Below are 24978 nucleotides of genomic sequence, written 5' to 3'. Positions count from 1 at the left end.
AAATAAATTTGTTGTTTGAGGAAAAGCAATGCCTTGGAGTTTGGTTTGTGATGGATACATTATTTGGAGCCTTTTTGTAAAGATCTTTCTTGTGTAAAACAGAGAGCAGTTTCTTTTTGAACTTAAATCTCTCCATGCTGAACAAGAAGCTCTTGCTTTAAGAACTTTATAATTTTAAGAACTGATGCCCAGGTTTTTCTCTAAAGCATTCAGGAAATCTTTTCAGTTAGGGCAGCAAAAGAAAAAAGGGTTGTTCATATATTATTTATGAAATGTGTAATTCATAAAATTCATCATTTATATCTTGTGAATCTGTGCCAGTAGGTTGGATTTACAGCTGAATATCTTACTTCATGTTACTCTGTCCTATACACCCCCAGATCTCCTCTAGGGGAATGGGAAATGCTGTGGAGCAGATGAGGAGGAAGGGAGGAAGAGGAAAAATTATTGTCTGCTTTATGTTCCAAATTATAGTCAATGAGAATTTTTGGTTTGCCTTCAATTTCTAATTCCAACATAATTAAATTAGTGTTCTGAATTCTAAAAAAAATGACAAAAATGTATTATGTACACTAGTAGTTAGTAGTCAAAATTGCTATCAGACCCTGAGTTTTTACTCTAATAAAAGATTAATATATAATCTGAAAATATATATAATCTGCAATCCATATAGTTGAATTACTTCCAATGTAAGTTTTTGTAAACAAGGAAAATAATTATCAACCTATATGTATGTTTTGTCTTTAGAAGACAATTTTTCTCATTCCCCATCCCCAAAAATACTGCTGGTTTTTTTTTTCCTTCACTGTTCTTGGAAATCTTATTAAGTAATTGCCCAGAAGCATGTGCTAGAAACAGATATATTGCCTTAATGCATTTGTTCTCCTCCTAACATAATAGAAGCATGCCCAAAATAATGTACGGATGAAAAGATGACTCTGTAGCTGCCCAAAGCACTCCTCACCCACAATGATCCAATGTAAGATACCTGCCATTCCTGCCAGTGTGAAGGAAGCCAAGGACTGGCACTCTGCTTCAGCTGCTCTCTCCATTTGGCTCAGGCCATTGGCAGAGAACCAATGAGACATGTTTATGATATTGGGGGGGGGGAGTGGTGTCTCCCCATTTCTGTGGAATTCCAGAATGCAGCTAATGAAAAATGGACAGCTACATTCATTCTTCCTAGGAGGATAATATCTTCCTAGGAGGATAATATCAAAATCTGTGATTTATCATATTTATTTATTTTATTTATTATCGGACGTATATGCCGCCCTTTCTCCACAAGGACTCAGGGCAGCTCACAGCAATAAACAACAACAAGTCCAATTAAAATTCAACAATAAAAACTAAAATTCCCATTAAAACCCCATTCAGTCCAGGCCATATAAAGCATTAAGGATAGGAAAGTGTTCTTGCAAACTGCACTTGGGGTATTGATGACGGTTTGGATTTCACTTATTTAAACCTTGGTGTTTGTGTGTTGAATAGGGGTCAGTTGAAGATAACATTGCATTTAATTAAATGGATTCCAGTCTACAAATGTTTAGACTATAATATATTGGTTCACCTTGAAGATGCGAGTAGATTTCTCTTTTTTTGTTTTCTTTACTTATACTGGGACAGGAAGACCTGGCCCTATTTATTTTCTGCTGCTACTTTGGTGGGCAGAAAATATCCTGTGGGTTGAAATTGAAAAAGGAAAGGGAAGGGGAGGGGAGGGAAGGGAGGGAGGGAGGGAGGGAGGGAGGAAGGAAGGAAGGAAGGAAGGAAGGAAGGAAGGAAGGAAGGAAGGAAGGAAGGAGAAATAAAGAAAGAGAGAAAGAAAGAAAGAAAAGAAAGAAAGAAAGAAAAGGAAGGAAGGAAGGAAGGTTTGGTGAATAAGCAGTCTGATGTGGAATAAGGCAGGTTTCTGTGTTCAAAGAAACAACTTTAATTACTAAGTTTAGAGCAGAGAGTTGCCGGATTGTTAGGAAGTAAGGCGTTAAGTGATAGAAAATATAATATAATGTTATGGAAAACTTTAGATCATATGTTTAGATACTTTACTGAGGTCCTTCATTACCACACTGAGTAAAATAACTAAAGCACATAGATGTTAACCAAAGAGGACCCCTTTATCAAGTATTTTTATGCAAGAAGTGCAAGATGGAGTTGTTTGATTTTACATAGGAGCAATGGAAAATGTAGGTAAAGCCCCTTTCCTCTTTATGGTAGTATAAATTGTTACCAAGATTTAAAAGGCCTAAATAGGACAAGATGAAATAAATCTCACAAAGATAAATGTTTTTGCCTTTCTAATTTGCATGCTTACTTAAAAGCAAACAAATAATAAGTAGGAATGTTGCATTGTGAAAATATCCTTGAGTTTCCCAAAACCAAAAGGCAAGGAAAATTATAATAATACCAACAAGTGTTGGTATTAGATGATTATGCTTCTTCTCTTTGCAAAGAAAGCATACTTGGTTACCATTGGTCAAGAAAGGGCCAATCAGATAAGAGGAGCCAAAGACAAAAAAAGTACAGTTCTTCTGGTTGTCCAAAATATCCTATAATAAACTGTAGGCCAATTTATTTCCTGCATGTTTTCCTCCCTTCTGTTTTACATCTGTGCCTAATATTAGCCAATGGCAATTTGGTTGGCATCCCTTTGGAATACTTCATGTCCAGAAGAATCCATTTCAGGACTTCCTTGATTCAACCCACTCCAAAACATATAAATGCACACATAATAATAGCTGGTGCTTTACTGCTGTTGAGTCCACACTGGCTCATCTTGTACTTCGTCACATCTGGAGGGCATCAATTTGGATAAAGGCTTTATCTCCAGAATCTATTAACTGAAGTGTTTTCCCATTTTACCCCTAATGAGGAGCCAGATGTTCACTTAACAATTAAAACCAATCTAATTCTTGCCTTGCTGCTCAGAAGAGAACAGCTTTGTAACTGATATGTTTCATCCATTGGCAAAGGATTTTAGAGTCAAGTGGCTACTAAATATGCTTCTTCTCTTGATTGTTTGTCAAGTGCCCAGACAGAATTCATTTTAGACGCATTGCTTGTTTAATCCTTTCAGAATTTTGATGGAATGCTTCTGGAGGTGCTTAATGGTAAGGTGGTATCAGCTTGCCAGAGTTCTCAGGTTCATGTATAGTGCACAACCAAGTTTTCCAAGTCAAAATAGCATAATCACTTCTCAGAAGTAATGTAGTGTATTCCCCTGAATTGAAATTGGGCATGGAAAGAGCCTTGACTTATATGTCTGATTGCTGAGATTTATTGTTTAATACCTTATCTATCTATGCATTTTAATGAAATTAAATAGTAGCATTTGTATTAAAATTATCTAGTAATAATTTTAACTAGCAGCCCCAACATAGATCTAGCTAAGCAATTCTTGGCTTGTCAAAATTTGTCATCTATCATGAAGAAGGCCTAATCTTCAGAAAGTATATAGTATAAACTTTTTCCTAGCTAAATATTTTGCAAAGGGTAAGCATTTAAAAGCTATGATACTGCTAACTGCAATGAATATTATGGATCTCTCAGATGTTTATTTTTTTTCTTTCTAGCATTTTCCCCACAAGTACAGGGTCTGGATTTTTTCCCCCTTTGGATCAATTGAGTGTTGATGCATTGGTTTCAACCAAAAATTGACCAACTGGCTTATTGCCCAAGCTTGACATCATGGGCTAAGAGAGAACTGGCCCAAAGTCACTAAGGTGGCACTAGAACTCAGAGTCTCCTGGTTCCTAGCCTGGTGCCTTAATCACTAGATCAAACTGACTCTCTTTCAGATATTCAAAGTAGCATCTTCAAAATATATATAAAACACATTCATTCATTCATTCATAAGTTCATTCATTCATTAGTTCATCTATCTATCCATCCATCCATCCATCCATCCATCCATCCATCCATCCATTCATTCATTCATTCGTATATATTCACACAATTGCATAAAACATTCAAATGAATTGCAGGGACCTTCTTAAGTAGAATAAAACTTCCAGTGTAGAAGTAGAAATTTTAAATGCTTAGAAAAGCTAAATGTTCTTCATGTCAAGTTCACCCACTAACACTTCTGTTCTCAGTTACTAAGTGGTTGTTCACAATTCTTGTAATGATGTATTTCATATGTTTACAAAAGTGCCTGAGCTTTGGAGGTGAAATTTACAATGTTTTTGGCACACAGTGTATATATGAAAAGGAAAATGAAATGTTGGTCTCTTAGGATATACTTGTGTAAAATGTAATACTAAAGAAAAAAATGGAAGAAAATGCATTTGTTTATTTGGAATGTGTTTATTTATATATCTTTTAAAGCAGTTATATCTCCATAAAAAGAAAACATTTGAATACAAAAGAAAGGGTGCAATTCATAATAAATCATATTTCTTTAAAATGAGAATTGAGAAGATGAAGGGCCATTAGTTGGATAAAGAAATAATAGAGCCCAAATATTCTCAAATCTATATCGTAAGTTCCTATATTTAAATATATGAGAACAATTTCTCTGATAGATCCAAATCTGACACTCTCCAAGACCCATTTATGCTACAACAGGCTGACTTCCAGTGGGAAACTGTTTTGAGGCATGCAGTGGACACAAGAAGAGGAAAAGAAAAATGACTCTGCAGGGACTCATTTTCTTTAATAAATCTATGCAGTCTAATTAAATACAATACCACCAGTAAAAAAGGAAAAAGATCTCTTTTATAGGCTGATTTTAGAGATTAGTTGATATAAAATTAAAAGTTAACCATGATCCAACTTTTGTGCAGTCTCACTGTAGTTGTACAAATGGTATTCACATTTATAACTTTCTTTTTAATCATTGGCTGAGAATTAAATATCCATATCCACCAAATATAGATTTGGTGTTTTGAAGCCAAGTGAGAAATATCTTTTATAATGGAATTTGCCATTATAATAAACCCCAGAGCCAAGGATGAGATACTGGATAAGATTCCAAATCTGAAAAATAAAAGTCTCTTTCTCTTTCTCTTTCATTTCCATGTTTACAAATGAGGCAAATGTTTATTTCATTAATGATAAAAAATATGAAATTACTTTTAAAGGGGAAGGGTGAGGCAAAATAAACTGAAGTAGAATCCTTGTTGAAGGGCACCATGCTTTGTGTAATGTGGGTGAAGATTACTGAATTTCTTTACTTCCATATTATCTAAGAATTCAATTATTGATAGCATGGCATTTATCTAGTGACACTGAGATCTTCATATGACCTATAAACTAAAGAATATCAAGCTACTTTTACTTCTAAGAAACGTTTTCTAAGGTTCAGTCAAAATCTGCTCTTGTAACTTAAACTTATTATTCTGCATTTCACATTATGAAACAAGACAGAGAAGGTCTTTACTCTTCACTAAAACTGAAACGCACAACCAGCAATTCCCAAGTTGTCTTGGGAATGCATGTTATCTGCCACTCAAGACTGACCAAATATTAGGTAACTCAGAAAAATAGCACACAGACTCATATTATCGTGATTCATTAATGGTGGAGATGGGTTTAGTCCTACATAACAATCTTTGCTTGAAGGTAGAAAAAGATACTCAGAAGTCAGGGATAAAATGAAGAGGAATATTTTCTTAAATGGGAAAAAATATGTACTGGCATTACATTGTTATTTTTTGGTACATTGTAAAGCAAAAAAAAATCTAATCTCTGCTCTGACCTTGCTGAAACTATTTGCTATGATTTGAAATGATTTCTTATGGTTTGTGTTACTAGAAAAAGGGAAATAATTTTAATTTGCTCTTAATATACATTAACAGGTAAGTCCATTTAGTCCAACGTAGTCTAGATTTCTCTCTCAGTACAGTCATCATATGACAAATATTATTTTTCTTAAAACCCTTTGAACCATTCTATAATATACAAAAAATTTTGTTTTACATATTTATCAGTTTTTCCTCCTGAAGATAGTCTAAATTTAGAGCATTACACAGCCTACTCCTAAGTATTTAATCTCATTCCAGTTGAGTATAATTGTATTGTATAAAACAGGGACTTTATGAATAATAACAGAAGAAGAAAAGTTGGAAATTTCATAGTCTGGAAATGTTATATGTCAATTAATTCCTCTCCAGTAGCAAGAAATGTGAGGACAAGTGAAGCTCTGAAGCCAATCTACCTAATTTCCATAGATACATAAGAGAAGAAATTCCAAAATGAAATTCAGAAGAAACCAGTGGCAAATTATGTAACTGTAAGTATCTGCAACAGAGGCTAGAATGGAAGAAATTCTAAAAGGGATGGGGTATTTGAGAAAGTTCTTAGAATTCAAAAATTGAAGAAATGGAAGAACATGAAATTGCAGAAAGATTTGAAACAGGTAAGTGGGGCAATAGAAAGAGATAAATTGGATTTTGGAAAGAGAATCTTTTGTTCATTGCCAACATCTGCTTCAAGCAACATAAAAGCAGACTATAGACCTGGACATCATTAGATGAACAACAGGGGATGATAATCATCACCATCGGAAGAAGAAGAAGAAGATGGAAAAGTGAAAGACGGGCAACTTAGAGATTCAGATTGTGGAACTATAAAGTATTGGTGTCAAAAAAATAGGCCATATTTGGAAAATTAAGGAGTATAGTAGAGAATAGAAAAGAATAGAATAGTTTTGGTCTGGTGGATATTAATTTAATATGCTTAACTTATATGAAAGAAAAAAGAGGAATTTTGAAAACAGAAGCATAGATAAAATTTCAGAAAGGAAAAGATCCAAATAGCTTTCAGAACAAACTGAGGTAAGGCAACTCAAAAGTAATCGCAGGCAAAAAAAAGTGAAAGAAAACTGGAAACATGGAGACCGCTTCTGAACTTTGTGCTTGAGGTGGAAAAAAAATGAAACTCTGATTTTACCTATTAGATTGATAGATGCTTATAGAAATGGCTAGTTTATATTATTATGAAAAAGCAAAAAGTTGTGGTTTGATTTTTTTTTTTAATTTGATTTATATGCCGCCCTTCTCCGGAGACTGAGGGCGGCTTACAGTGCGTTAAGCAATAGCCTTCATACTTTTGTATATTTTATACAAAGTCAGTTTATTGCCCCCACAAACTGGGTCCTCAATTTACCTACCTTAGAAAGGATGGAAGGCTGAATCAACCTTGAGCCTGGCAAGATTCAAACTTACTTTAATTGCAGACAGCTGGTGTTAAATTACAGTGCCTTGTCTGCAGAGCTATCCAGGCTCTGTTGATCAGGGGCAGGTTCTACTTACCTTTACTACTGGTTCACAATGGGATTGCGCGTGCGTGCGTGAGCTTTGCTCACACATGCACCTTCTGCACATGAGCAGAAGCTTCTGTGCATGCGCAGATTACCGATGATGACTTCCATTGCAGTGGGCGGGGCCTCCCGCCAGTTTTACTTCCGGTTCTTGCGAACCAGTCTGAACTGGGGCAACCCACCACTGCTGTTGATGCCTTATTTTACTACAGCAGAGGAAGTCAGAAGTCAACACTTTTTTTTCTTTTTCCCAATTTTTCCTCACTTCTCTTCCCCCCCTCCCCCCCACTGCTTTCCTATTTCCTTTTGTATTTTGTATCTTATCTTATACCCTAATAAAATGTTTAAATGTGTTTATATATATAAATATATATTAAAAAAGAAAACTGGAAGGAATATAATATATGTATTAGAGATTGTGTATACAAACACAAACACACACACTCACACACACTTTGCAAGCCAGTTTATGGAATACAAACAATTATAAACATTGGCAAAAGAGAGCCATGTTAGTCTGTGGTAGCCAAAAACCAGGAGGAGCTGGCATGAGACTAATATATTTTCTAAAAAGAATAAGCTTCAGGGAGCTCATGCCTGTTAATAAAACGTGCTAGTCTCAAAAGGTGCTGCCAAGATTCTGATTTTAGAAAGGATTATTAAAAGAGAATATATTCAGAAACTGACTATTATAAAGGCAATGCATCAGTTTCAAAGAGACAGCTATAAATTCAAATGCAAATTATATATATATATATATATATATATATATATATATATATATATATATATATATTTAAGTTGGGTTGGAGAAGATGCAGCTGCATTACTAATATGTCAGTGTCAATTGCTCTGGAATAAGAAGTTGGAAAAAATTGGGGTATGTAAAGGAAGATACCAGTGATATGCAAATTAATATATCCTTGCATGGATTTTTCAAACAAATTGACTTGAGATCTTATTGAACCGCCCTGAGTCTTTGGAGAGGGGCGGCATACAAATTGAATGAATGAATGAATGAATAAATAAACAAATTATTAAGATTAGACCCATACATTGAAAGTAAAGGGGAGGTGGGGTGGTTCAGCGGTTAAGGCACTGGGCTTTTCAGCTGAAAAGCTGGCAGCCCAGATTTGAGACCTGAGCACCATAACAGGGTGAGCTCCCATTCTCGCCCCAGCTCCTGCCAATCTAGCAGTTCAAAAGAATGCAAATGCAAGTAGATAAATACCCTATTTCCCCCAAAATAGGATCCAACCAGAAAATAAGCCATAGCATGATTTTTCAGGATGTTGGTAATACATCCCAAAATAAGCCCCAGTCAGCCAGATGGATGCATTTAGTATCGTATTTCCCCGAAAATAAGACCTAACTGGAAAATAAGCCCTAATTCATTTTTTTAAAAGCAAAAAATAATATAAGACCCGGTCTTATTTTGGGGAAAACATTGGTAAATACCACTTTGATGGGAAGGTAACAGTGCTCTGAGATGTCATGCTGGCTACATGACTGTGTAAATGTCTTTAGACAGCGCTGGCTCAATGGCCTTGAAAGGGAGTTCAGCACTGCCCCCTACAGTCGGCAATGACTAGCGGAATAAACTCCACAAGGACTCCTTTACTTTTTAAATTGAAACTAAAATGAAAAATATATAAGCAGGTTTTGGAAAAAGCAGAGGGACCTAAGATCAGATAATTAACATGAGGAGGTAATGGAGAAAGAGTTTAGCTTTGCTCTGTTAGTTACAGCAAGACCTTTGTGTAATTGTGCCAAAATGTGGAATGTACTAAAAGTAAAAGACGTGTTAGAGCAGCTGATTATTTTTCTGAGAAATATTTTCACTGAACAAATGCCAACTGAATTTGGAAAGATACAGAATGTATCGAAAATCGCAAAGTGAGTAAACTCGAAGCAGTGTTTCTTGATAGTTAAATTAAATTATGATTTCAGAGTTTATACCATAGTTTTCATGTGTTTTTTCCTCAAAATAGTGAAAAGTTATTATCAGGTTGCAAAAGCTTTAGTTGGAAAGGGAGCCAAGGAATAGGGATAGACAATTTGAGAGTTGAATGAAACCCTCGTTGCTCATCCTGTGTTTGTTGGTATGTTCCATCTTCCTCTTCTACTATAAGGTTTAATAAGTGTTCCAATCTTATCAGTTTTCTCTTTGTCATCCACTTGCCATAATTCTGTCCTCCAACATAAGACAAAAATATATTAATCCAGATGCACATCTGATGGGATACAGGGTGGTATCATGCTTAAGAAGCAATGGATGGAAACTAATCAAGGAGAGAACCAATCTAGAACTAAGGAAAAAATTCCTGATAGTCAGAACAATTAATCAGTGGAATAGCTTGCCTCCAACACTGGAGGTTTTTAAGAAAAGATTGGTCAACCATTTATCGGAAATGGTATAGGATCTCCTGCTTGAGCAGGAAGTTGGGCTAGAAGACCTCCAAGGTACACTCTTTTTCTGTTACTCTGTTAAGGCATTAAAGTAAGGACAGATCAGATCAAGTCCAGTTTCTGCCATGGAAATTTCCAGGGTGACTCTCTGCGCAGCTCTACTTATTTCAGGTGGATGTTGTGAGGATAAAATTAGTTTCCTAAATAAGCCACCTCAAGAACATGGAGAAAGTTGGCTATCAATCTGATCTGGATTTTCTTCTCAGACATGGGAACTTTCAGCACCGATTTATTGAAAAATTCATTTGCAGAAAGAAATCCACATAACAGTCCTCTAGCTAGCTAGAACTACCATACCAAAGCAGCTAGAGGACTGTTAACGTGGATTAGTTGATTAACAGTCTGCAAATGTTTAGCTACCTTACCAAAAGCAGCTAGAGGACTGTTATGTGGGTTCGATGATTATCAGTCTGTAAATGAAATTTTCAGTAGATGTCTGCTGTGAGTTCCCATGCCTGAGAAGAAAGTCCTGATCGGAAATTATGTGGAGGAGAAGCTTTGTATTGCATCTCAGGCGTTTAGGAGCAGTCTGATTTTCAGAAATAGAAATGGCTCTTTCTCATATATATTGTAGATAATCAGCCCTCTACAGTTGATGGAAGGAGCTTAACTCCAGTTCCTCTATACAATTGTGTCACAGTTTTCTCCTGACTGTATAAACTGAAACTTAGAGGCTTCCAGAAGAGGAAATCACAAAGGAATCGTGCAAGGTCATGGCCAGTGTACAGCCTCTTTGGGGATCAGAACCACGGGTCAGGATTGCGTTTGATTATAGAACTGATTAAAGGGGGGCATTTTTCATGGTAAAATAGAGCAGGGTCCAACATGTCAACTTCCACTGTGAAGTTTCAGTCTTCAAGTAAAATAGCATTTTATTTGAATATGACATCCCTATTCCACATGGATGCAAAAATCAAGTTGAGTTTCTTTTGAGATTTAGAATAATGGCCATAACACATGTACCAAATTTAACTCTAATACCTCAGTTTTCAACTGGCAAACACACTTAGCAAAGGAATGTTGAACAGGGCTGAATTCCTTCAGTAATCAATTTAAGCACAGAACATGGTTCCTATGATTCAGAACAGGTTGGGCTTTATACATTTACAGAATACAAAAAATGGCTTTCTTACTCTCATATCTCCAATGATATACATGCACAGCAACAGGGGAAAAAAATATTGCAGCAACGGAAAAAAAATATTGAAACTTGTGCTATGATCTCTGATCTCAGATAGTGTATCTGCCACTATATCTTGGCCCTAGGTAGTCTTAAGAGGACAAGGGGTGGGTGAGAAGCAGCTAGCGATTTCTTGAACCACTTGGCAACTGCAGTCTCAGTCTCTATATTGAAAAAAGGTTTTCATATGGATTCACTTACGAAGACTTTTCCCCCCCTACTTCGGCCAATTGTGTTGCAACTGGCTTTAGAAAAAGACATGTGTAGTTCTTTTCCAAAGCTTGATGCTCTACACATGTCAAAATAGAGCTGGTTTGAACCATAAGGTGATGTGTGAACCACTTGCATACTTTGCAACCTCCAGCATTTTAGATTTAGTCAGATGCAAAGACTTCATGCAAACATGATTCAACATGATGAATAAATAGTCTATATTGCATGCAACTGTAAATAAAATTAATTATATGTTTGAAAAACTTCCAAATTACACAGATTGCATTCTGATATAGTCCATTTAATGATCGGGTCTGTGATATAGTGATGCTATTATCTGGTCCTAAGAAAAACACTTGTGGGATTCGACCGGAAGTGTCACAGCGAGACAGTCAGGGATTAGCAGGCTCTTGAGCTCCGCGAAATCCCAGGCTGACAGACTGCTGCAGAGGGTCTCTGTCCCCTCTTGGGACAGAGAAGAAAGAGAGGCACCTCGGAAGACCAAGAGGAACAGGCAAGTTCCTCGGAGGTCAGAGGAAATTCTTTCTGACTCTGCAGCGGGGGGCAGCAGCCATTACGATCACCAGTAAGATGGGGCAACCGGACCAAGCACTGTGCAGGAGAGGAGAATTGAGCGGAATATTGATGCCGGGTGAGTGACATCTAACTCATAGGCAGAAAGAAAAAAAAAGAGGATTTTCAAAATAATTGTAAAAGTCCTAGCGCTATAACAGCGGTTAATAGGCGTCTTTGGAAAGACTTAGCTGCTTCAACAGTTGGCAATAGTTTATGTGCTCTTCTGAATTCTGAAGTATCTGTCAAAAGATTTGCACAGTCCTGCCTTGCAGTGCATATCTGTAACATTTTATATCTGACCTTGCAGCCTGGTTAAGGGTTAAGAAAAAAAGACAACAAGTGCCCTGACTTGTATCCATAAAGGGTCTTTGATGGATTCCTAGTAATCCTCTAAACACAATGCTGCCATCATGGAGGTTTATGAGATTAGTAAAAATACTCTCCCTTTTGCACCCAGAGAAAGGAGTCCTGCTTTGCCCTTATGAACAGAATTGCATGCAGATTATTAACAAGTGTTGTTTGTACTTCAGATGGAATCTCTACGCCTTGGGTAATAAACTCACATATGTAGAATGGAAACATTTCTGGCAATTCAAATATTTCATAGACTGGGAATGTTTCATAATCCAGAATGTTCATATTATTTTCTTTGCTGTTAAAACTGTTTAACAACAATATAGACATAAACTACTACTTAAACTGTGAAACTGGTCTAGGCTTAGAGTGATTTTTTTTTAAAGAAGCACACTTGTTAATTGATGTTTTGCCACCAACCTTTGAGGCAGTTATTCTTGTTAAAAAATGCAGGACCTTACCTATTGACCACACAAATATACACTAATGACAAAGTTCATGGGTTCAAATTGATATGATTTAATAATTCACTGTCATCTTTAAAAAAATGTTTATACTCTGTTGCAATTTGTAAATGCATTTTACTTAGAAGTTGTAAGTCTAATCATTCTTAGCCAAGTTTTACTCTGTGTGTGTCTGCGGCTGCATGTGTATTTCTGCATGGTAAGAGAGGTAGATTCTGACATATCTTATGCTTTTAAAAAATTGCTAATTACACCTCTGGTCAAATTTCTAGGTTAGCCAAACCCATTTTATTTACAATTGTAAACCATCTGATTTGTGTGATTTTATTTCTCTGCATGTGGCTAAGTTTTGTTTTACTGTTTATAAAATATGCCATAGTTTGACCACATGAGTGTTATAATTAAGTTTTGCTGTGGTTTTTACTTGCTGTCTCAGATGTGGATTTATTTTTGTTTCTGAATTGGTCAATGGTCATAATAAAGTTTACTACTACTACTATTACTACTACTGCTACAGCAGCAAATGTTAGGTAGTTCTTATGAAATAATGAGAGCCTAGATCTGAAAAATTATATCATGTTAAGATGTTTGACAGAGAAAATAACTGCTTATTAAATGATAGTGAACAACAGCAGTAGAATATTGTATTCACCTTCACCTTGTATTTTGTAACAATGGTAAAGTGGATGCAGACATTTGAAGATGTGCACACACTGGTAGCATGTAGGTTTAGTGCAAAGAATTAATATTTATCTAAATACAGGAGATAGGTTCAATGGCTGCTAAATGAATGTGAATTGAATACAAAACTGAGTGACAAATATGAAGGAGGTATACAGTGATGGTTTGGTCATATACAGTAGATGACATAAAAGAGTACTGAACTGCAAAACAAACATATGAGGTCAAGAGAAAAGGAGAAACCGGAAAAATTGTGGCTGGATAGAATTAGTGAGCTCCTTGGAGAGGAGATAAGTTTCAGGAACAAAACACAAAAGATGAAGCAGCATATAAGCGCTTTGCAAAGGCAGAAAGATGTAGGGAGGCATAGAGAATAGTGTTAGCGTAGAAGTTATTTTTGTTTGTCTTATCTTGTTTGTCTTATCCCATATTACTGTTTCATGTCAAGTGCCAGGGACATCAGAAGACCCGGGCAGTTCAAATGGGTATAAAGATTTAGTACAAGCTTACGCTCTCTACAAAAATCTGAACTACTAATGGTCAAAGCAAATTGGTGGTAGATAAGCGTCAATGGAATTCAAGGTAGACTGCATTTAGATATCTTGTGAGCACAAAGAGACTCGTGACTGATGATGTGTTTGAGCCCTCCCTTGGGCTCAGCCTACATCTCCTCAGCCTCATCTCCTACATTTCCTTGACTTACTATGTTATACTTCTTTTCTGTACTTTGTGTAATGTTGCTTATCTCAAAAGGGAATAACATGATGGATATTTATGTAAGGATCCTGGGTAGAAGCCTTTAGAAAACTCTAATTTATATGATGCAGTGATGCCCAACAGATTTCTAATCTATTTGATCCTAGTTTGGATACAAATTAGATACACAGACTATTCAGAAAGAAGATATCTGAACTGAATTTAACTGGAAGAACTGAGTCAGCTGTCCTGGGGTCAGGAGATGTGACTGAGCCTGAACATTGATTGATGGGTTTATTTTTACTCTGATTGCTGTTTTATGTGCATTGATTCTGTTTTTGTTTTTTGTCTTTATAATTTTTGAACATTTTGAGCCACTCAGTGTCATGAATGGGAAGCCATATACACTAAAATATGGTGGCTCCCTCCCTTTGGAACATCATCTCCACAGAGATTAAACTGGCCCCCACTTTGACACATTTCCATAAGGCCCTCTAAATCTGATTCTGCCAATGGGCCTGGGGAATCCAGAGTTGGGATAGAGCCCTTCAAGTGGCCTGTTGTGTGTTGTCACCAGGGAGGTGAGGTTTATTATTTTTTATTCTTTTATATTGCATTTTTATTATTTGTAAGCCGCTCACTGAGAGTGAGTGGGTGGCCACATAAATCTAAATAAATAAATAAATAAATAAATAAATAAATAAATAAATAAATAAATAAGTCAATCAGTCAATCGGTCAATCGGTCAATCAGTCAATCAGTCAGTCAATCAATCTATATCTGTATTACAGTAGCTCCATAAATGTAATAGATAAATAAATTAGCTATAGGCTTGCTGTTTAAGAATAATAGAACATAGGATCCCATTCTATTGCTATCATCATGGAATCTTTTTGTCTAACCAGAGTTTAAATGAAATATTCTTTACATAAAGATGTATAAGTAAGAAATGAGTTAAATAAATCATTTTTTTCCTTCACAGGTCCACCAGGAAGAAGAGGAAAGCCTGGACGACGGGGAGAACCAGGTAATTTTCTTGTACTTCTTGTAAAGTAATGTTAGTAAGTTAAATTATATACACAAAGTAAAAGGTGGGAAAAATTTCATCTGCAGGTAATCCTCAATTTGTGATCAAAATTGTGCCCCAAATTTATGTTGCTATGTGAGAAATTTGTTAAGTGAGTTTTGCCTCATTTTATGACTTTTCTTGCCACGTTTGTTAAGTGAATCATTCCAGAACTGGAATGAACGGAATAAACAAGTTTGTTAAATTAATAATCTGGCTTCCCCATTGACTTTGCTTGTCAGAAGGTCCCAAAGGGATCACATGACCCCAGGACACTGCAACCATCATAAATATGAATCAATTGCCAAGTGCCTGAATTTTGATCACGTGACCTTGGGGATGCTGCAGCGGTCATAAGTGTGAAAAATGGTGATAACTCACTTTTTTCAGTGCCATTGTAACTTCAAACGGTCATTAAATGAACTTTTGTAAGTGGAAGACTACCTGGTATGTATATAAGTGTGGCTTTCTTTTTCATTTGTCTGCTGATTTTTCCTTTCTTGTTTTTAATGGGATAAGCCTGTAAAACAGTCATGTACAGTAAGAGCTCTGCTACTTCTTTCTTCCTCACCTATTACTTTCCATCTGAAAATTTCACACACACACATACAGCATGCTCACTTTTAAGAAAATGAAGGCACACTCTAGATATTGAATATAACATGTAGTTTAATTCTGAGACGTAAGTAAAATCTGCTCTGTTGCCTGTCTAATATCTGAGCTACTAGGATCTGATACAAACCATGAAACAGACTTCTAATTATCATCCCATTCACAAATCTTAATCTGCATTGTATTAAGCCATAGCTTACTTAATCATGGTTTGTTGAATAAAGCACAGTTGTTAAAATTCATGCATTGCACAGCCATATGAACCATGATATATCAATTACGATGACTTGTTTCTTAAAATATGCTAAGCCAAAATTAAAAGCATATTGCATTAAATTGCATGATGTGTGGAAGCAACTAGCATTTCATGTAGAAAATAATTACTGTAGACCTGAATAAGCAAACTAAAAAGAAATGGAATGCTGGAAGGTGAAATGGGAAAGTGGAAAGTGGAAATGATTCTTCTTGTTTTCATCAATGACAGGTTCATAACTTTTTATATTTTCTTCATTTTGAATCATTCCCATTATCTGCATTAATTTCAGAATGGAATCTTTATTATTCCATCTCATATGCCTTTTCGAAGTGTAACCCTTGTCTGGATCAGATTATAGTTGTCAAATAATTCAGCAAAAGTTCCCAGCATCCTTCACGGAGCAAGCTTTTTCCATCATTTTCATCTTAATTCAACGAAGCCTTCCCTAAGCTTAGTTTCTTGGGCTTAGGAACACACAAATAATGGCTAGACAAATGGCTAATGTAAAGATGGGAAATGTAGACAGAGGGAGCAGAAAGGGAGATGTGTGTTGCTATGAGGCAAACATGCTTAGGCAGAGATAGAGAAAGAAAAGGTAAGGCTCCGATGCTAAATGTCGTAGTATTGCTCCAAGACCTCAGAAAGTTTTAATGGAAAGAAGGTGGACCCTTTTCTTTATTTTTAAATCATTGCAACTTTTCTTATAAGAAAGTCCCATAATGCAACAAAAATATTTTGCACTTCTTTCTGTCAAGAATTATTCATCTGCCTAGTTCATTAAAACACAAAGAATAAAAGAAAGCATGAAAGCTTAACATTGATGCTTTCTTTATAAGTGGGAGGGACAGCTAGTGAAAAGATCTGAGGATGATATCATATGAGCTGATGGGTAGAAGAGCTTAACTGTTTTGGCAGCAAGGCTTAGGTTGGAGAAGGAGATGATGAAAGCATACATCAGAGCATTATCTAAGACAGGAACGCAAGATGTGCAGCCTCAGCCCATATAGAGCCCAATGGGAAGTTGTTTGTGGTCTGCAACAGTTTTGGATCCCCTAAGTTACTTAACCTGACTGCTGCTACCATTACCCCGTGCCCACCTACTGTTGCTTTGCCCACACAGGGTCTACTGTATTTTGATTCATTCTCTCTATCTTGCTTCATGTGTCCTTCTTTGTCTCCAAAATTTTGTTGCTGCTCTACTCTTAACAGTTCTTCACTTCCTCTTTCTGGGGGGGCCACCTCTCCACATATTTTTTCCACCTTTTGCATTTCTAATTGGTTTTATAACTTTTTGACCATCCAAACCTTATCCAAGCTTTCATTGCCCATTCATACACTATCTAAATATATAAATTATATATTTATACATCTATGTACTTTTTGGATGTATTTTATGTTTTATTGGGTTTGTTTTTATTTGTTGTGAGCCACCCTGAGTCTACGGAGATAGGGCGGCATACAAATTACATAAAATAAATAAATAAATAAATCTACAATGCCTGCCCACTTTCTTATTCACCCACTGGCTGTTTCTATTTTGGGGCTTAGTAGAAGAGAAATAGTAAAAATGTTCATTTTTATTACAGAAATTCTCCTCAACAACGACAATTTCTCCCATCTTAATATATCTTTTTTAAAAACTTCATTCCATGTCTTAACCTAGTTAGTTTGAAATAACATGTCGTGCATATTTGTGATGGTGATACACAGATACTTTACTTGCTCATCAATCTGAAATCTTGTTTTCTTCATCAATTCTGTTTGATCCTCTACTTTCATGTTTCTGTGGACATCTTTATATTCTAATTATTAACCTTAAAATCTGCTAGGGTACCACAATCTTTACTCCCACAATTCTCTCATCTTGTCTTATATCTGTGTTCAATATTTCAAGAACTAAAACAAACAGGAGAGAAGGCAATGGGCATCCCTAATTTGTCCCTTTTTGTATGTTACAGGATTTTTTTAGACATCCATTGACAATTATTTATGCTTTCTGTGAAGTGTCATGCAGTTTTCAGTGTGGACCCAAATATGTCACACAAAACCTATTGCAGCCATCCAAGCTGATAGAATTGTGTCCTGCAATCTAAAAATATAGAGAAGGCACATGAAAATGTAATTCAACAAAGGGGGAAGTAACTGGCTAAAGAGAAAATGCATTATATTGTCACAGCTGTGGATCTGAACAGCAGGTTGAATGGCTATATTGTCTAATAGGTGGGTCAAGTAAAAGAGAGCAGATATGTTAATGCCTGGTATTTTTATTTATTTCTTGGGGGGGGGGTGTTGGCCTTTCTGAAATACTTTCCACAAAAAACAATAAGGCTAAAAAATAGATTGAATGTTATGACTGATTTTGACAAATATTATTTGAAAGCATCTGAAATTTTGCTGCATAGAATAATAATCAGAGCTTTTTCACCAACTCCAAACAATTCTGATTCATAGTTCAGTTATGAAAAATATATTTCCACATTAGTATCGAGATTAAATATGGATTTATGAATTAAACACTATTTTGTTCATTTGACTTTTGCCTAAATGTATTCAGCCTTGGTTAAGTGGCATTCATAATTGTAGGGTTCAGAATTGTATTTCTTCTGCTTTTTTGATCAAGTATTACATAGAAACTATGTTTAAGACAGAATCATACACATGTAATTCACATATTTTGATTCTTGGCTGGAACTACAAAATTATTGTTCATCTGCAGTGTAAAGGGCTCTTTGGAACCATATCACAAACACTACCAATAAAGGAATAATTATACACAATTAATTTAATGTATATTCTTTTAGAGATGAAGAAAATAAAGAATTGTTTTTGACAGAAGGCTAGCAGAGTGTATGTTTTTTCAACAGAAAGTAAGCTGAAGGATGTTTTGAAAGAGAAGAAGATATAAACATATAAATAGACAAATCCAAAGGCACCCAAATTCAAAACTTAATAATAGCATTCCAGTTGCATACCAGCTTTGTATTGTTGCTCTAAGAGAATGTTTTATCTGGATTACAGCCTAACCAAAAAGCAGATTGACCTCAGTATATTAGTTATACTGAGTATACTCACCCAGCTGCTGAGTATTATTTTTATCATAATTAGCATGTATTTATGTATGTATGTGTGCATGGATCTACCTACCTACCTACCTGGATAACCTTACTACACATAAAACCAGGCTCTTACTCTTTCACTACAGTTGATAAATGGGAGCAAATTTTTATTTGTTTTATATGATTGCATCCTCCCTAGTGGTTCTTGTGTGGTTATAACTTCACAGCTTCCAGACAAAGGCTGAGTTAGAGCCAAATATTCAGCAGTTGTTTTGCTTGGCAGTATCTTTCCTCTGGCAGCTATTGAAATTCTTTCTTTCTTTCTTTCTTTCTTTCTTTCTTTCTTTCTTTCTTTCTTTCTTTCTTTTGTCATTTTGCTTGTTCTAAACAGGAGAACAGTTATACATTGTTGATATGATTCATAATAATGCCTTGGATTTTTAAAAAACTATACTTTTTAAAAATTTCTGTTAGACAAATGACCAGAGTATTTTTGAAGATTTTATTACCGTGTATTTTTACTCTTAAATTTTGAAGCCCCTTTGGGGTATAGGCTAACTAAAAAAAATAGAGAGGAAAACAGCCTTAATATTCCTAGTATGAAGCAATTTGTATCTATCAAATAATTTTGCATTCGCAGTGGAATATTACCTCCCCTCTTCTATTCCCAAACGCATCCCCAAATCTCCTCCTCTGAGGTTAGGAGAGGTAAGAAAGATTTCTTGTAACATGAAAGGAATGACCAGCCCTTAGCACAGCTGGTAAGACAGAAAGAGGTGATAGTCTTGCTAAAGCTGTTTCCTTCTTGAATAGTCTTGACCAGTGATGAAATCCAATTTTTTTTTTTTACTACCGGTTCTGTGGGCATGGCTTGGTGGATTTGGCGTGGCTTGGCAGGCATGGCAGGGGAAGGATATTGTGAAATCTCCATTCCCATCCCACCCCAGGAAAAGGATACTGCAAAATCCCCATTCCCTCACCACTCCTGGGGGATGGATATTGCAAAATCTCCATTCCCACCCCACTCTGAGGCCAGCCAGAGGTAGCATTTGCCGTTTCTCCAAACTACTCAAAATTTCTGTTACTGGTTCTGCAGAACCTGTCAGACCTCCTGGATTTCACCCCTGGTCTTGACCGTGTAAACTTTTGCCCATATGAATGTCCAGTTTCCTTTCAGTTAGGTCAATAAATAAAGATCTACCAGATATGGCTTTGGAGCAATGCTGATAGGTAGATTCATTTGGCATCAGATTGTAGATCTGTATTGAATCTCCTGTAAAGATCAGCATGTAGCCAACAGAAATGAGCAACAAAGAAGAATCAAAAAAAGATGAAACTATAGCTACAGTATTTTGTTTTTTCTGGTAGTAGGAATTATACTTTTCCAAGGCTAGGTTCTGTATTGGATCTGGATTTTTATACAATAAAAATAGGTTGCATACCTAACTAGGAATGCAGGAGTAATGGGGGGAAAGTACTTCTGCGATTCTCAAAGTTGGCCTGAATGCTTTCCTATTCCATATGAACAAGCAACCCTTCAGAATTATGCTACAAAGACAGTATAACAAGTAACTAAATCAATTGGACTCTAATTTAGGCAAAAAATTATTTGGGAAAAGAGATAGATGCTTTCATTATATTCTTGTGGCTATTCCCTCAGACAAAGCCAAGATATCACCACATGATTTTATTGCTGTCTTTAAGGAACATTTAACTTAAAACATATTTTTATTTATTTTATTTTTATTTATTTTTATATGCCGCCCTTCTCCGGAGACTCAGGGCGGCTTACAATGCGTTAAGCAATAGCCTTCATACTTTTGTATATTGCCCCCACAAACCGGGTCCTCATTTTACCCACCTTAGAAAGGATGGAAGGCTGAGTCGACCTTGAGCGAGATAACTGATCTTACTCTTTTGTCTGGGTCCTTTAACAGTCAGTTATTTTTCTTCATTTTCAGGGCTTTGTATGTGACAATCCTGCATGATATTTGATGCCATCTAAAGCCTGGCAATTGGACTGGTTACTTCTGATCGGTTCTTGTGCCAATCTATTGAGTCTCTCTTATTTAACTTTTTTTGGGGGGTAGGCGTCCATGGTGAGAAATAGGACTTATCTTTGTACCTCATAATTGCTCAAGGAATCTTTGATCATTTTTAATAGGAAAGATCATTAATTTTAAGGGTGCTTTTTCCACACCAAATATATTATCACTTGATTTCATATGATTCGCACGTATCTATTCTGTGTATTTCTGGCATTAATTTGATTGCTTCATATAATTGATTCCATGTATCAGAAAAGAATAAGCAATTCCAATGCTCTTTATGGAATCAGGTGATAAAATCACAGTGCACAAAGTATAATGAACAAGCCCAGTGGTGAAATCCAAATTTCTTTCTAACGGTTCTGTGGGCGTGGCTTGGTGGGCATGGCAGGGGAAGGATACTGCAAAATCTCCATTCCCTCCCCACTCTGGGACCAGCCAGAGGTGGTATTTGCTGGTTCTCCGAACTACTCAAAATGTCCGCTACCGGTTCTCTAGAACCTGTCAGAACCTGCTGGATTTCACCCGTGAATCAGCCTCTTCTGCATGAGACACCTTTTCAAAATCAATTGATTTTACAAAGAAACATAACCAAGATTTATAAATGATCCCTTTAAGATTATCAGATCCATTTCTGTTCCAATACCAGCTCTGTTTCAATATATTAAAGAAGTATTTTCGGTTTGACTAAGCCAAGGTTTAATAGTGCTGACAAAAGACAGGGTCTTTCCTATAGTGGCTTCACATGCATGGAATATTTTGCTATCTGAGTTTTGTCAAGTCCTGTCATTACCAGTTTTTAAAAAGCTGTACTTTTTAAGTACTTTCCTTGAGCATAAACGTCCATTAGAGAGCTAAGGGTATAAATGATGACAGGTTATAGCAGAAGTAGAAGGTCCGGAAAATAAAAGGCTATTAGGTAGGTGGGTGGAGATGTGATTTACCCATCAAAGAAGAGAAAAAAGTACATTTGTGTGATATGCAAAGCTAATGTGAGGTTTTAGTACTTCAGTCTATAGAGAGCCAATTGACAGCTCTCTATGTCTGTAGTTGTTGCTAGTTAATTTGTTCCAATGTTTGGCAGCAAGTTAAAAACCAGTCATGTGCAGACTCTGCTAGAAAAGAAGTTTCTATCCTATGTCTGCTTTTGGATTTATGATCAATTTAAGATTGTTAGTTCTTTTTTTAATCTTACGCTATGTTGCTGAATGTAATGTGATTATCTTTCTATTGCTGATATATATATATAGCTTTCACTTCATTGACTAGCTGGGTGCACTTCATAATAGATGTTTGATTGTGTATATGTCATTATACTTCTTGCATGCAGAAACTTGGGAAGATAAACCAGAACTGTTCCAGCATGTTGATTATTTCCAGCAATGTTGTTACTCTAGAAGATTTCTAAAAACAAAATACAAATACAAAATTATCTGTTCGACATTATCTAACACATCTTAAAGTGCTTATGCGCAGTTAAAACTGCAAAAGTTCAGATAGTAAATGCAAACCAGAATATTAGCATAATATTCTAGTTTTACACATAGGGTCCATAAATAATACACATCTCTCAAATAGGTTTGTGTTGGAAGCGACACTATCAAAGAGTGGTAAACTGGTACTTTTATTGCCTGAACCCATCTCCTGCGCCATGAAAAGGAATATGTCTATGTGGAACATTGATTCACACCATTGTCATGATCATAAACTAAAGTTATAGAAACACAACTCTTCCCAGATTGCTTCAAAATGTAAGACTTATTAACTGGGCACATGGGAAATAGCTTTTAACTATTGGAATGTCTTCACTTTGACCTTACGTGGGACATGGCAAGCAATCCACTTAGAAGGGCAAGGAGACAACAGTACCATCAACCCAGCAGGACTGGGAATTAAGCAGGGCGCCACTGTTCCACCAGCCATAAAGACAAACAGGCGTGACTTCCATATACTTCACATATAGGAATCCATTTTTTAATGCTTTGGTCCTACTAGCCCTACGTCCATCTGCCTGGTTTGTTCCACTGTTAGGAAATGGTTGCTGCTTAATTTAAATTGCCTTGTATCATTCCTCCACACTATTTAACTTTCTTTGTCATTATATGTAAGTACCATCTTATATAAACATAATTTATATTATAGAGTTGTTTTGGAGTGTGGCAGAGATAGATAGATAGATAGATAGATAGATAGATAGATAGATAGATAGATAGATAGATAGATGAGAGAGAGAAAGAGACAGAGAGAGACAGAGAGGCAGGCAGGCAGATGATAAATCAGGGATCAGGAACCTGCGGCTCTGGAGCCGCATGTGGCTCTTTGGGCCCTCTGCTGTGGCTCCCTGTCAGGTGATCTCACCACTGGCTGGCCCCACCCCTCGCCCTTCCCTCCCAGTTACTCCCCGCCTGGCCTGAGAAGGTAAGGGTGACAGTGGGGGATGGAGAAGCAGCCAGGACAGAGACAGGGAGATACAGAGAGAGGGAGAGAGACATAGAGAGATACAGAGAGAGAGGGAGGGGGGAGAGAGGGAGGGAGGGGAGAGATAGAGCTGTCAAAAGGATTTTGTGGTTCCTGGTGTTTTTTAACAACTGGTTCTCTGCCCTAATGACCGGCTGGGTAGGCGTGGCTGGGGGGTGTCATGTGAGTGGTGGAAGTCAGTGACATCGAGTTGGCCCACCCAGGTTTTGTGGCTCCCGGTGTTTTCTTTTCTGTGGGAAACGAGTCCAAATGGCTCTTTGAATATTTAAGGTTGCAGACCCCTGGGATAGATAGACAGACAGATATAATGTTAAGAATTCCTTTGTAGTCAAATCCATCACATCAGTGTCTAATGATATCCAACATCATAATGAGAAATAACAGTATCAAGAATAAAGCCAACTTTATGCTGAGAATAACACTGCATTACCGGTATGTAGCACAAAATCAAATCGCAAAACAATCAATTCTTTATGAGAAAACTATTTAAAACAGGTGGATCTTTTGAACCTGATTAAATATCTCTAGAGGTACACAACTTTCAGTTGCACTGAGGTTTGTAACATGTGCTATCATTGAGAAGGTCTTTGTCTCTACAAACGTAATTATAATCCTCTGAAACTAATCCTAAAATATTGGCACTTGATACTGGTGAAGGCGGCACTTCAAATCGTCTAATTCCAAGCCATAGCCACATGTTCCAGCTTCATGCAGAACACATGTTTTCTTACAAAGACCAAATATAGCTGTATTTTTTGAAAATGAACAAAAACTAAGTAGCCTCTGCGCGTAGTGCAATTTTGAAGGTGCATAATATGGACTTTGACAAAAAGTAATTAGTTAAACAGGCTTAAGTGGGGAGGATCAACTTCATAGGATTTTGTTCTGTCTGGCCCGAAAACAGATGTTTGAGATTCAATTTCTCTTAGCCTTCTTCAATATGGAACATGCCAGTTCCATCCCAGATTTTTCTCAAGAAGGTCAGACTATTTTTCTTTCATCTTCATGTAAAAACAGAGGAATAGAAATGGTGAATTGTTTATTTTCTTGTAACTTATTTTAAGTAAAGTTAAAGGATGTCTAGTCAAATAATTGTATGATAGCAAATCAGTACACATCTGTTTTTCTCACTACTACCATTCAGTCTTTTTCATATTTCCTTGTAGATCTTTATTTAGTTACTTTATTCTAGCAAATGCAAAGTTGAATCTTCTTTTTTTTAAAATGCTGGCAGAACTGTATTCCAAGGCTACAAATTCTGTGGAAAGAATTTTTATTTCTTTCATTCTTGGTCTTTTTTATAGAACAGGACATAGAACAGGAAGGGTTCATAAGTTGTAATTTTTAAAAAGAAAATTGAATGGAAAATTAATATAAATTTCCAGTCCCATCCACCTCTGAAAAATTAAACCGGTTCAGTAATAGGATTTAAAACTTCATGGCTACACACATTCTTTCTTCTCTTTCCACTTCTTTTTTTTCTCCTTCTCCTAACTTATATATTTCAGAAGCATATTTTGTAATGATGATTAAACTGTGGTTTCCTTTAATAGTTTTGTAAGGTTGAG

The 24978-nt window shown here is 36.2% G+C and overlaps 1 protein-coding gene across 1 annotated transcript in view; it reads left to right on the top strand.

Moving 5' to 3' along the window:
• COL23A1 (collagen type XXIII alpha 1 chain) overlaps positions 1-24978 on the top strand; it is a 284794-nt gene that overhangs the window by 155113 nt on the left and 104703 nt on the right. Inside the window, exon 3 of the mRNA XM_087887485.1 lies at positions 14877-14921. Within this exon, the coding sequence (XP_087743611.1) occupies positions 14877-14921 (45 nt within the window). The remainder of the gene's footprint in view (positions 1-14876; positions 14922-24978) is intronic.

The sequence above is a fragment of the Pantherophis guttatus genome, chromosome 2, assembly GCF_059756535.1.
Source record: "Pantherophis guttatus breed Tessera chromosome 2, ASM5975653v1, whole genome shotgun sequence".
Lineage (NCBI taxonomy): Eukaryota > Metazoa > Chordata > Lepidosauria > Squamata > Colubridae > Pantherophis > Pantherophis guttatus.
This window is presented reverse-complemented; position numbering and strand designations above follow the sequence as displayed.